This window comes from Culex quinquefasciatus, chromosome 3, assembly GCF_015732765.1.
Source record: "Culex quinquefasciatus strain JHB chromosome 3, VPISU_Cqui_1.0_pri_paternal, whole genome shotgun sequence".
NCBI lineage: Eukaryota > Metazoa > Arthropoda > Insecta > Diptera > Culicidae > Culex > Culex quinquefasciatus.
The window spans coordinates 165120144-165132287 of NC_051863.1; the positions used below are offsets into that span (position 1 = coordinate 165120144).

Genomic DNA, 12144 nt, shown 5'->3' on the forward strand with positions numbered 1-12144 from the left:
AATTTTTACGGCAACTTTGAATAACGGCAATTTTTTAATGTTTCACTTTTAAAACTCATGTACTGAAAATGTCTTCAAATCCAAAGATACTTTATGGATGAAGCCTAATATAACCATGATTTTTTTTTACTGTGCAGCTGTTGAAAGGTAGTCCACATCTTATCAAAGGAAAGTAAATTTGGAAAAAGCTTATAAGTGGAAAATATAATTTAAAAAGCTCAAACAAACAAAAAACAATGTTCACTATCGATTGTACTTTTTTCAGTATAAATTTATTTTTAAAACATACATGTTCTAATTAAATTTAATTTGCATTATCATAACATAAAACGCATTTGTTTCATGTCTCATTTTGGTAGCAATAAATGATTCTGAATAAAAAGTTTTTTTTCTATAATTATTTTCACTTAAAACCTTTGTGAATAAAATATTTGTTAATGTTATTTGATTTATGATTTGATTTCAGAAAATCCTTGAATTTCACGGGATTTCATGGAAATTGTGGAATTTTACGAATTTTACGCTGTCCGCGAAATCGCGAAAATTCACTTACCCTAAAATGAGCAAGGCAAGATTTATCAACATTTTGAAAAATATTGTGTTAACATGGTGGGAATCGGCAGGTCGAACATATTTCCTACCGTTGAAATTAATTCAATGCACTATGACATGAGTTAAATTCAGGCCAGACTCAGATGCGAAAACCTTTTTGAAATTAATTTCAAAATGTCAGACTTGCAATTAATTTAGATCAATTGATCATTAATTCAGCATATTTGTACCAGTTCCATTTTTTTTTTAGATTGAGATATTCACCCTTTTTCCTTTAATGTTTTTTATATGCGTCAAAAAATTTCTCAACTATTTTTTATTGAACATTTTTAACCTAGATTTGTAAACCTTTAAAAAATCATTTTTGAACAAATTTTACATACACTTTAAGGCAAACGGACAAAAAATACTACAAATTTGATAATGAAAGCTTGAAACATTATTGATTTTCTTTGTTATTTTGTAGCAATTTGAAATGTTCTAATATTGTTTATTAGACAAAATGGAAAGAAAGTGGAAGTTTCATGTAACCCAATCATTTATCACGTCATTAAAAAATATATCCGTTTAAGTATTCCGCAATTTTCACCATACATTTTTTGGAATTTGGAATGTTATTTGGAAATTTTGGTGTTGATGTCAGTAATATATTAGAGATTCATTTAAATCCATAGTAAACCTGGTTCAGAGTCCCATGTTATACACAAAGTGGATTTTTTTTAGGTTTAAAATTTTGATTGTTGAATTTTTCTTCTTTATTTAGTAATTTTACCTACAATAATGTTTAAAAAAATCAGAAGTTCCACTTTTTTTACACAAGATCTTTTACCATTCCCAAATTTGATATTGTGGCTTTCCTTAAAAAAAAACTCTTCACAATATTTTTTTAAGGAACATAAAGTAAAAATATTCTAAAGTTTTTTATCGTGTCTTAATCAAATGTGTTTGATTAAATCTAACGAGAATTAAATGTTTGAAATAAAACTAATAGGATTTGTTTTTAAAGTTTCATGTAACAGAAACATCTTATATTCAATAAAAATCGAATACTTTTCAAACCGCCCCAATTTGCGTCACTCTCTTCTGCTCGGGACCTTCCAGAGAGCACCACCGGGCACTTGGCACCACACACGGATCGCGCTCGAAGAGTACTCCACTCACAGCCAGCGCGCGCACACACCAAAGCAAGCACAAGCAAAGTGGGCAATCAAACACGCGACGACGTCGACGTCAGTGAGCGCGACGCCACTTCTCCGTGCAGTTAAGTTGTACTCACGCGCGTATTTGTACGAGCCAAGTTTTTGACGTTTTCCCCCGCCCGAAACGCGCCGCAGATGTTTTTATTCGAATTTTGAACGCGATTCGATTAGGGTCGTTTACGATTTAGTTGTTTAAATTGGTTTGTTAATTTTTCTGTGTTTAATTTTTGTTTAGTCGAAGCCAGTTGAAGATTATCTTAAGAAGTGTTTTTTGTAGTGCAAGTGTGTTAATGAGAGTGGTTAATGCTCCAAGAAAATTCAGGTGTATTTGTTATCAAAGTCAGTGAGTGTCGTGTAATCGCAAAGTGTAAACAAATCGTCAAGGTGTAAACAAAAAATAAGTGCCTCATTTGAAGTTGCAACATACCTTGATATAAAAGTTTGTTAAAAAAAATTTAAGGAAGAAACCAAAACAGGATACGCCATGCTGACCCTCTCGCACAGTGGTGATGATCTGGCCAAATCGCTGGGTGTCCTCACCATTAGCCGGACGCCAAAGGAGCACTTCTCCGATAAGGTGAGCAACAGTGTCAACATTTCTTGTTTTTTTCTTCTTTTTCTTCTTTTTTGTGTGCAGTAGGGGGAGAATTGTTATCAGTGAACATCGGTAGGGTGTTGTCTCTGGCTATATGGTACAGGGAGTGCCACGCAAAGCGTGTTGTATGCTAAATTAGGTGGCACCTCGTGAACCCTTTAGTGGCGCGGTGAAAGTGGGAGTTTGACTATAATTAGCTACTTAAGTCATGTTTGGAACAAGTGCTATCAAGATCAAGGTTGAATTTAAACCTACTTTTTATGGTGAGGAAACCCCAACAAAAAAAATAATTAGTAAAATTATTCTAGCAAAATTTTTTAATAGACTTAACCCGGAAAAACAGTCCTTCGCGAGCAAAAAATAGATCTGTCAAAAAGGAAGAATGTTTGCTATTTTGGCTAAAAAAAATCTAATCTCAATGGTTTCTACGATTACTTTAAAAAGAAATTATTCCTATCATTCTCTGCCAACTCACACAGCAGCTGACCCGACTCTTAAAGATTTGTAAAACTTAGCTCCAAGAGGTTATAACGGTCCCTGGTCACTAGGGTGACAAGAAAAATTCATTTTTTTAAATATCTGAATCGATTCTTCAGACAATAATAAGTAACTATGCCAAATTTGAGCCAAATCGATTCAGGTTAAGGGGTCGCTTTTTATCGTAGAAGTTTATATGGGAAAAAATCACAAAAATTTATGGACAGCATGAAAATCGTGAAATTCAACAATTTCCGCGAAATTCCGTGAAGTTCGAGGATTGTATCAATGCAAAAAAAATAACAAAATTTACCAAATGTTTTATCAACAAAGGTCTTTTACATAAACATGATTAAATTCCAATGGAAAATCTGGAGATTTTTTATTAAATCAAACATTTTTTAAGAGGATTGATATTATGTATTTTTGTACAGTAGAATAAATGTAACAATGTATAGGCCATTTTTGAACAGCCTTTTGCTGTTGTTTTAGCCTTTTACTTATACCAAAACATGTTGTATTTTCTTAATAATTCTTGATTTTCAAATTTAATGGAGATGCTTAGTATTTATATTTATTTTATTAATTTAAACTGCGTCCATCCAAATTTTTAATAAATTGAATTTCAAATTACATTCTTATAAGATTATTAAAGATAGCCTTAATGGAATAAAGCAGCTGCATTTTTTTGTTCAAATATTTAAAACTTATATTCAAACTTGATGCAGTATGAAATGCATTTCCCTGCACTTGAAAACATTTTTAGCCTGTTTGGGCTCGTTTTTGGCTTCCTCTCAGTGAGGCTATAATCCTGCTCTAAAAATAATCTTCTTTTATAAAAACCTCGTAGACCCATGTTCATTTATACCTATCGACTCAGAATCGTAAACTTAGCAAATGCCTGTGCGTATGTATGTGTGTATGTACGTGCGCGTGGATTTTCATGGATGTCAAAATTCTTGCCAAGTTTTTTAGGCTCGAAAGGTTTAGTGTCGCTATTGATGTTTTAAAGATCTGGCAACCCTGTCCTGAAATACGATCACCTTAGAGTGCCACTTTTAAGCTTTTTGACAACGGATATCAGGCCATTATTTTGAGGCCTTCTTCAGGGGTTTACTAAAATGTCAAGCTTTTACAATTTGTGTGTGTTGGTTGTGTTTTGTGTACTTACTAGTTGTCTGTTTCTTGTCAAAAATGTTTTAGTCCTTTTGTGAAACTGTCCTTTACGTTTGCTGCCAAATCGCACAAATTGTAAAAGCTTGACATTTTTAGTAAACCCCTGAAGAAGGCCTCAAAACAAAGGCCAAAACGTCGGTGAAGTAGATAAAATCTGTTTTTCGTTTTCGACAAAACTGCTCGCCAAAACCAGAAAGAGGTAAGAGTAATATTTTGTCCCGCCCTTGTGGATCAATCGGAGCTCTGGACTCACAATCCAGAAGTCGTCGGTTCGAATCCAGCGGCGGGCGCTTTTAAAAATTCTAATTGTAAATATGGATATCCGGCGCCGTCGCTCCGTGCCGTACTCAAACACTTAGAAGCCCAGGGCAGCGAAGTCCTTGTAGATAAAATGGAAGACACTAGTGGTTGGTAACGTCATGATTCGAATTCCCGGACACTTCGAAACCCGGACACCTCATCTTGTTTTATCAATTATTTGGATACAAGTTCGCATTATGAATGTCAAAACTGTGTTACTTGATGAATTCTAACATCATCTTTCATTTAAAGTCTGTTTGAACGCTGTAGTTAATGTCAAAACAATTAAATAAAATAAAATTATAAGATTATCAAAAATGCGAAACATTTCACGTGAAATATTTCATAGGCGTCCGAAGCACAGGGAAGGCAAAGCAGAAATTTATGGTTTTGATTTCCTTTAATTCTAGCAATTTTTTGTATAAAATGTCAATTGTTTTGATGTTAACAGCTAATTTGAGACCTAACATTTCAGTCCAAATTTGTGCGATTCATTAGCAGAAACGAGTGTCCGAAATTCGAAGCAAAAGTGTCCGGATTTCGAATCAGCTTTTATCAGTGTCCGGAATTCGAAGCACAACAAGTCATTTTAATTTTCCAATTCTGATGAAAAATTGTTACAAAAGACATATTTTGCATGCATTCTTTTATGTCAGAAAAAAGGTGAAATTTCACCTCTGGAAATGTGTAATTTTACCACTTTTCTGGTGTAATGTCACTTTTTCAGTCTAAATTGAGGCAAAATTACATCATAAAAGAGGTAATATTCAACCTTACAAATTACATTATTTTTTTCTGTGTATAACATGAATTTTTGCCAGCTATAACAAATATAATATGGTACTAAGTGTCCGGATTTCGAATCATGACGTTACTAGCAAATAGTGGCCGACAGCTATAAAGTCAACTTCGTTTTTTTGTTCTTAAAGAGTGAGAATGGCATCAACCACATAGGTGGATTAAGTTATTTTTTTTCTAATATTAGTTATATTTCCAGGTATAACATTAATTAATTTTTAATTAACGAAAAAAAGCAAACCTTCTGATACTGTTTCAGTCGACTTCATTTGAATTGATATTACCGAGACTGACCGAATATAAAATGATATAATTTTAGATGTAGCTGTTTGGAGAGAATGAAGATTCGCAATTGATGAATTGGAAATCGTAATCTGGAGTTTCAAATGCATTTTGTTTGTTGCTATTTTTTTTAAAAAAAAGCTTATTTAATTCCGTGTAATCACAATCTGATTACGATTTTAGTTCATTGTTATAATTCTCAACAAAAATTTAAGATTCAAACTTCGTTTATTTAATATTAAATAAATTTGACTTTAATGTTATTTTTTTTTTTTGATAAGGCTCAGGGGGGGGTCAAGGGGGGGGCAAAAAAATAAAAAAATATAAAAATTTAAATAACAAGCCATAGTCTTCACATTTAAATGAAAAAAGTGTTTTAAAATGCATTTTACACTAGTTCAGTTGTTTTGCGATCATTAGTTTTCAAAAAATCTAAGATCTGACAAAAATAAAAATTGTATCGAAAAAAAGATTTTGCATCGAAAATTTTCAAAAAATCTTAAGATTTTTTAATAAACCCAAACATGCTTAAAATGATTTTAAACGCAGAAGAATGTATTTTAATTTGATTTCAGCTGGTTGCACTTGAATTTTCATTGAAATTTTGAAGTTTATTGTTAACATATTTTTTTGCCCCCTGATTTTTCGGGCCAATTTTGAAGGGGGGGGGGGTGGGGGTGACAAAAACTTTTAAAAATATTTGTACCAGCCTAAAATGAAATTGGGATTTAAATTGCTATTTTCAACTATAAAAATAAGTCACATTCTAGAATACTTTATATTTTTTCTGAGTCCCGTAAAATTCTCACAAAATTGATGATTTTATGTGATGGTCCCCGTGAAGCTCAGCCTATGTGATGATTATAATAAAAAAAATGCAAATATTGAAATGACAAGCCATAGTTTCATCATTTGCATTGAAATAGTAGTTTATGCAACAAGTTGCAAAAAGAGGATTTTTTCAGCACGAGTCGTACATTTATCCAACGAGGTTCACCGAGTTGGATAAATACGAAGGGTGCTGAAAAATCAAGTTTTGCAACGAGTTCCATACAACATTTTTTGCAATTCTAAAAAACACACACAGAGTGAAATTTTATGTCAAATTTTCATGTATTTTGTCAATAAATCATTTAAATCAAAAAATGTTGAAAAGTGTTACTTTTCGAAGCAAGTGCTGAAAAGTTCAACTTTTCAGCACCCATTTGAGTGCTGAAAAGTAGAACTTTTCAGCATTTATTTTGAAAAGTGTTGCTATTCGATTCTGTTATTTTTGGTACAGAAAAGTAGGCTATTTCGTCGTTCAAGAATGACAGGAAAAGTAAATAGTTTCACGATGGAATTGCAAAAAGGTGATTTAAAATGCATTTTACACTAGTACAGTTGTTTTGCAATCATTAGTTTTCAAAAAATGTAAGATTTGACTTAAAATAAATTTTAGCGAAAAAAAACTTTTTGCGATAGTAAACATCGACAATTTTCGAAAATTCATAACATTTTTAAATCAACCCCAAATATGCACAAAACAATTCTCCTGATTTTTCGGCCCAACAGGAGACAAAAACTTTTAATAAAATTAAAAAGATCGTATAAATTACATTTATGAAAAAATATCCTTTTTCCAAGTTCAATGGCCATAATTAATTTTATTTTTAACTAATCTGAAATTTTGATCATAAAATTACTGTCCAAACCAATCCTTTGCAACTTATAACATTGTATATTACGGTTTGGCATCCATCCGCAATCTTAAATCCTCACCTCATCCCATTTCCGGCCGTCCAGAACCCGTCCATCCGCCCTGGCAGGGCTAATTAAAGTTTAGTTTGTTCTGCGATAGATATCCGCAATCTTCCTTTTCTTGTTTCGCGAAAGCCCCCCCACCAAAAACTGCGTCCAGCGCGATGTTGGTGATGATGTTCAATAGGTTTGTGGTGGTTTTTATTTTTTCCTTGCGCGATGTACGAACATTGCCCCGATAATTGACTTCCCTGATTGATTGGCAGCAGCATTCGACCCAATCTCTGCGTGGTGTTTTTTTTTTCATTTTTTTTCTGCTGGTTCTGAAACAGGAAAACAACGATTTCAGGGCTGAAACTGGAATTATGTGCAGTGTTTAAGATTGTTATCGTTTTTTTTGGTTTTTGTGTTGTCATTGAAATTTCTTGGAACTAATTTTGAAAATTAGTTTTCAGATAATTTGATAAATTGGAAACGACTTAAAAACAAGCAAATGTCTCTGTTTTAGACATATTTCTAATTTGAAAATTTTACAAATTCTTCAATATCTTACTCAAAAGTGCACTTTTCCTAACAATTGATTCTATTAACGACGCTCTGCGGCCAGTAAAGTGATGATGCCACACAATCGGCGATGACAGCATCGTGCTTTCTCGTCCCTAAACAATTAATCGCTTTGTTGATTCATTCGCTGTTCTGCCGCGAAAAACGGCAGAAGCTCAAAACCGATAAGCTTGATGTGACAAACGAATGTCAACAAAAATCGGCTTAGGAGAGGGTGGTCAAGGGTGCCCTTCAAATTTTTTTCAGTTTTTAATTTACTCAAATTTTCTTTTCATGTAAATATATTTTGTTTATTTATTTAGTCTCTTTTTTTGTTATTTTTAAATTTATTGTTATCTCGATAGTTCTTACACTTTTTATCACTTTTTAAGTTAATTTTTGGTAATTTTTTGTTGTATCATATATTTTTTAATTACAAACAATTTTTAACATTTCAACATTGAAAAATGCGTTTCAGTCGATTTGCTGACCAACTGAATGTGGCAAACTACACACCACGTGTGTAGCACTAAACACTAATCACCCATTCCGGTGCACTTTTCGGTTGGCTGCGGTCGACTGGACGGTGTGTGTCTGTATTGGCACGTATCTGTCACTTGAGTGGTTACACTACTGAAATTTAATATTTTTTTATTCTCCTAATTTCATTCCTTCAAATTGCTTAAAATTATTTTTTTCTCAATCTTTTGAAAAAATTCGTGACAATCAATTGGCATACACCCCCGATCAAACAATGCAGTTCAGGTCCGTTTTTTTTTATTTTTTCGTTCCAAGTTCGGCGCTGGCGTCATCGTTTGTCACCGCGGCGTTGCTGTCTGCTGTTGTGACCGGTAGTCCCCACACTGCACTGGTCGAGAATTTATTTTATTCATATGCAGCTCAGCTACTAAACTGTTGCAGGCCCAAGTTTAGGAATGTTGGCCGCATGACGTCGGCGGGATTGTGTGTTTTCCATTTTTTTTTTTTTTTTGAAATTTAATCGCAATTGGGGAGGCTCTGGCTCGGAATAACGTGTTTGAATTTAAGAGGAGGAGGTGGAGGGAAGGTGACAAATGTGGGGCATCTTTGCGGAATCGGGAGTGTTGGAAGTTGAAGAGTGACAGTCACTGTGGTGGTGCTGGTATGAAGTAGTCAGTTGATGACACCGCGAAGTGACACTGAGAAGGGTGCTGAATAGCTTATGAGTTTGTGGTTTGGGAAAGGCAGAATTGGAGATTTGAATACAAACCATTTTATTCTATTTCCCTGACGATTAATTGTGATTTATTTATTATGTAGCATATCATAAAATAAAAAAAAAAATATTGAAATAACAAGCCTTAGTTTCAACATTTTCATTTTACAATGGTTCTGTTGTTTTTCAATTAATTAATGGTGCTTTCAAAAAAAAAATGTTAAATTTGACGAATACAAAATTTTTATCGAAAACAAAATGTTCGCGATAATAAACATCGAAAATTTTCTAAAATTCTAAAAACTTTTAAATCAACCCAAACATGCTTAAAAATGATTCTATAAGCAGGGGAATGCATTTAAAATTGATTTCAAGTGATTACACCTAAATTATCATTGAAATATTAAAGTGTTTTGAAAAAATATTTTTTATGCCCCCTTGATTTTTCGGGCCAACCTTGAAAGGGAGGAACACAAAAACTTTTAAAAAATTGTACCAGCCTAACCTTCGGACGCCTAGAAATGTGTTAAACTTCCCCAATTAAAATTCTTCTGGGATTTTTTGCACTGTTTCCGAGTTAGAGCAAAAAATTGTATTAATGCCCTTTTGAAATGTAAGTCGAGATTTCAAAAACTGGAAATTTTTGTTTTCAGGTGGCTGAAACTATTTTTCACAAGTTTCATTTTTTAACATTAAAAATCTGATCGATGGCTTCCAAGAAATCATCTATTGTGTAGAACTTGGAAAAAACTCATTTTTGGTCATTTCCTTTCTTTGCAAGGATGCAACCAAATTTCGGATCAACATTTGGACAATTGCAGAGAATTTTCTTTACTTTGCAAAACTCTTTATGACAATTCCGTTGAATAATTCCAGAAAAAAATGCTATTACTTAAAAACGAACCAAAGTACATTTCGATTTAGTTGAAAAAAAAACCGAAGTGGGTAAAGTTTGTCAAAATCGAGCAATTGTGATAAAAAATACTTGGAAAATGCTATGCTACTTCACAAAATTAAAAAAAAAAACAATGAAGAGCAATTCCAGCCCAAAACAGGAATTTTTCAGGTACTTTTTTCTCGACCCTCTCCAATTTCAATGAAACTTTGTAGACATGTTATCCTACGCTTATATAAGCCATTTTTGTGTATATGGAGCCAGTTCCACACGATAATGACATTTGAGAAGGGCGTAAGTGTTTTAAATATTTTTGTAATTCGGAATTTAAAAATTTCTGTATCTCGAAGCCGTTGCATAGTATCAAAAAGTGGTCAAAGACAAACTTGTAGGAAATTTGACGGGCTTTTCGATAAAAATACACTGAAAGAAAAAAACACCCAACTTTTATGAGATTTTTTGATTTTTAAGTTTAAAAGTCAAATTTGAGGGGGAGCCCACGATTTTTTTTCGTTCAAAATTTTTGTGAAGATAGCCTAAGATGTTACAAAAAGACTTACGAAAAATGCAGAATGGAGCAACTCACCTAAAAAAATACAAAAATCATTTACTGAAACTGTTTTTTTGAAAAGTACTCTAAACGTCAAAATTTTCAAAAACCTAATACGGGAATCGATTTTCCAGACAATTTTACATAAAAGTCTCCATATTGACCATTGTCCTAAGTCCAATCCTTGTAAAGTTACAGCGGTTTTAAAAATAAAAATGATGAAAAAATAGGTTTTTTGATGGTTTATGGCAATTTCTATATGACAGACTTGATTTTTCAGTCTCGTAAATATTTTTACCGGAAAGCTCGTCAAATTTCCCATAAGCTTGTCTTTGACAACATTTAAATTGGATGTATGAGCTTGCAGATATAAGCTAATTACATTGCTCATAATTGAAAACATCATATTTTTTCAGTGTAGTATACACCCAAAATTCAGAATCGAGATAATCGTTCTCCCAAAATTTATTGAGGGATCAGTGCCAAAATCGATAGAATAATGGTACCAACTCACACCATCATAACAAATCAGTTCATTCGTTAGTTGAACCAATAAATCTCCAACAAGTGTCATACATCGACTTCTGACTTCTCCATGGTCACCAAGCTGTGGTGGCCGAGGCAGCTAAGTCATTGGATTGGTTTGTCAAAGGTCTCTGGTTCGATTCCCGTTGTCGGCACTTTTGGTTTTTTGTTTGACGGATGAACTTTTTTTGCAAATGAACCTCGAGAGAATAGTTCTATCGCCCATCTCGAGCTGTGTTCTCTGCGTCCGTGAATGGTACCACTATTCTCTCGACTCGAGACCATCATTCTCTCGGACTAGCGCTGCCAGTTTTGGGTGTATTTTTTCTACATTTTTATTTTTAAAACCGCTGTAACTTCACAAGGATTGGACTTAGGACAATGGTCAATATGGAGACTTTTATGTAAAATTGTCTGGAAAATCGATTCCCGTATTAGGTTTTTGAAAATTTTGACGTTTAGAGCACTTTTCAAAAAAACAGTTTCAGTAAATGATTTTTGTATTTTTTTGGTGAGTTGCTCCATCCTGCATTTCTTTTTGTAACATCTTAGGCTATCTTCACAAAAATTTTGAACGAAAAAAAATCGTGGGTTCCCCCTCAAATTTGACTTTTAAACTTAAAAATCAAAAAATCTCATAAAAGTTGGGTGTTTTTTTCTTTCAGTGTATTTTTATCGAAAAGCCCGTCAAATTTCCTTCAAGTTTGTCTTTGACCACTTTTTGATACGATGCAACGCACGGCGTGTTTTCTGGGCAACCTTAAGGAGAAAAAATAGTCATCACTGCTTTCAAAAGTGTCTTATAGGAAATTTTCTCAGCTTTCCAATGCTTCTAAGAGCGAAATGTTTCATCGGGAAATTTTTGAGATATTTATATTTTGAGTTTTTTGCCTTCCTCACTTTACTGAGGAAAGGCTATAAAATCACTCGAAAAACGAACATTTTAGTTAGACCTCCTAGACCTACCTTCATTTGTACATATCGACTCAGAATCACCAGCTGAGCAAATGTCTGTGTGTTTGGCTGTATGTAGACATGCGTACCAAATCAATGTCACTGGAATATCTTGTCACAGGCTCAACCGATTTTGGCCGGAATGGTTTTAATCGATCCGTCTTAACGTTCCCTAAGTTGCTATTTAAATTCATGCAGTTTTATCATGTATTTAAAAAGTTATGTTAAAAAAACTGTTTCATATTAAATTAAAATTATGGTAAAAAGGGTGTTTTTTTCATGAAACCCTCACATGTTATATATTTTTAGAAAGCATATGAGAAGACCTTTCTTGTGGACTAAGAATTTTCAAGATCTGACTTA

At 33.2% G+C, this 12144-nt stretch overlaps 1 protein-coding gene across 1 annotated transcript in view; it reads left to right on the top strand.

The window, feature by feature from the left end:
* Window positions 1-2021: 2021 nt before the first annotated feature.
* LOC6054536 (four and a half LIM domains protein 2) overlaps window positions 2022-12144 on the top strand; it is a 278680-nt gene continuing 268557 nt past the window's right edge. The window contains exon 1 of the mRNA XM_038262090.1: window positions 2022-2328. Within this exon, the coding sequence (XP_038118018.1) occupies window positions 2236-2328 (93 nt within the window). The 5' untranslated portion in view covers window positions 2022-2235. The remainder of the gene's footprint in view (window positions 2329-12144) is intronic.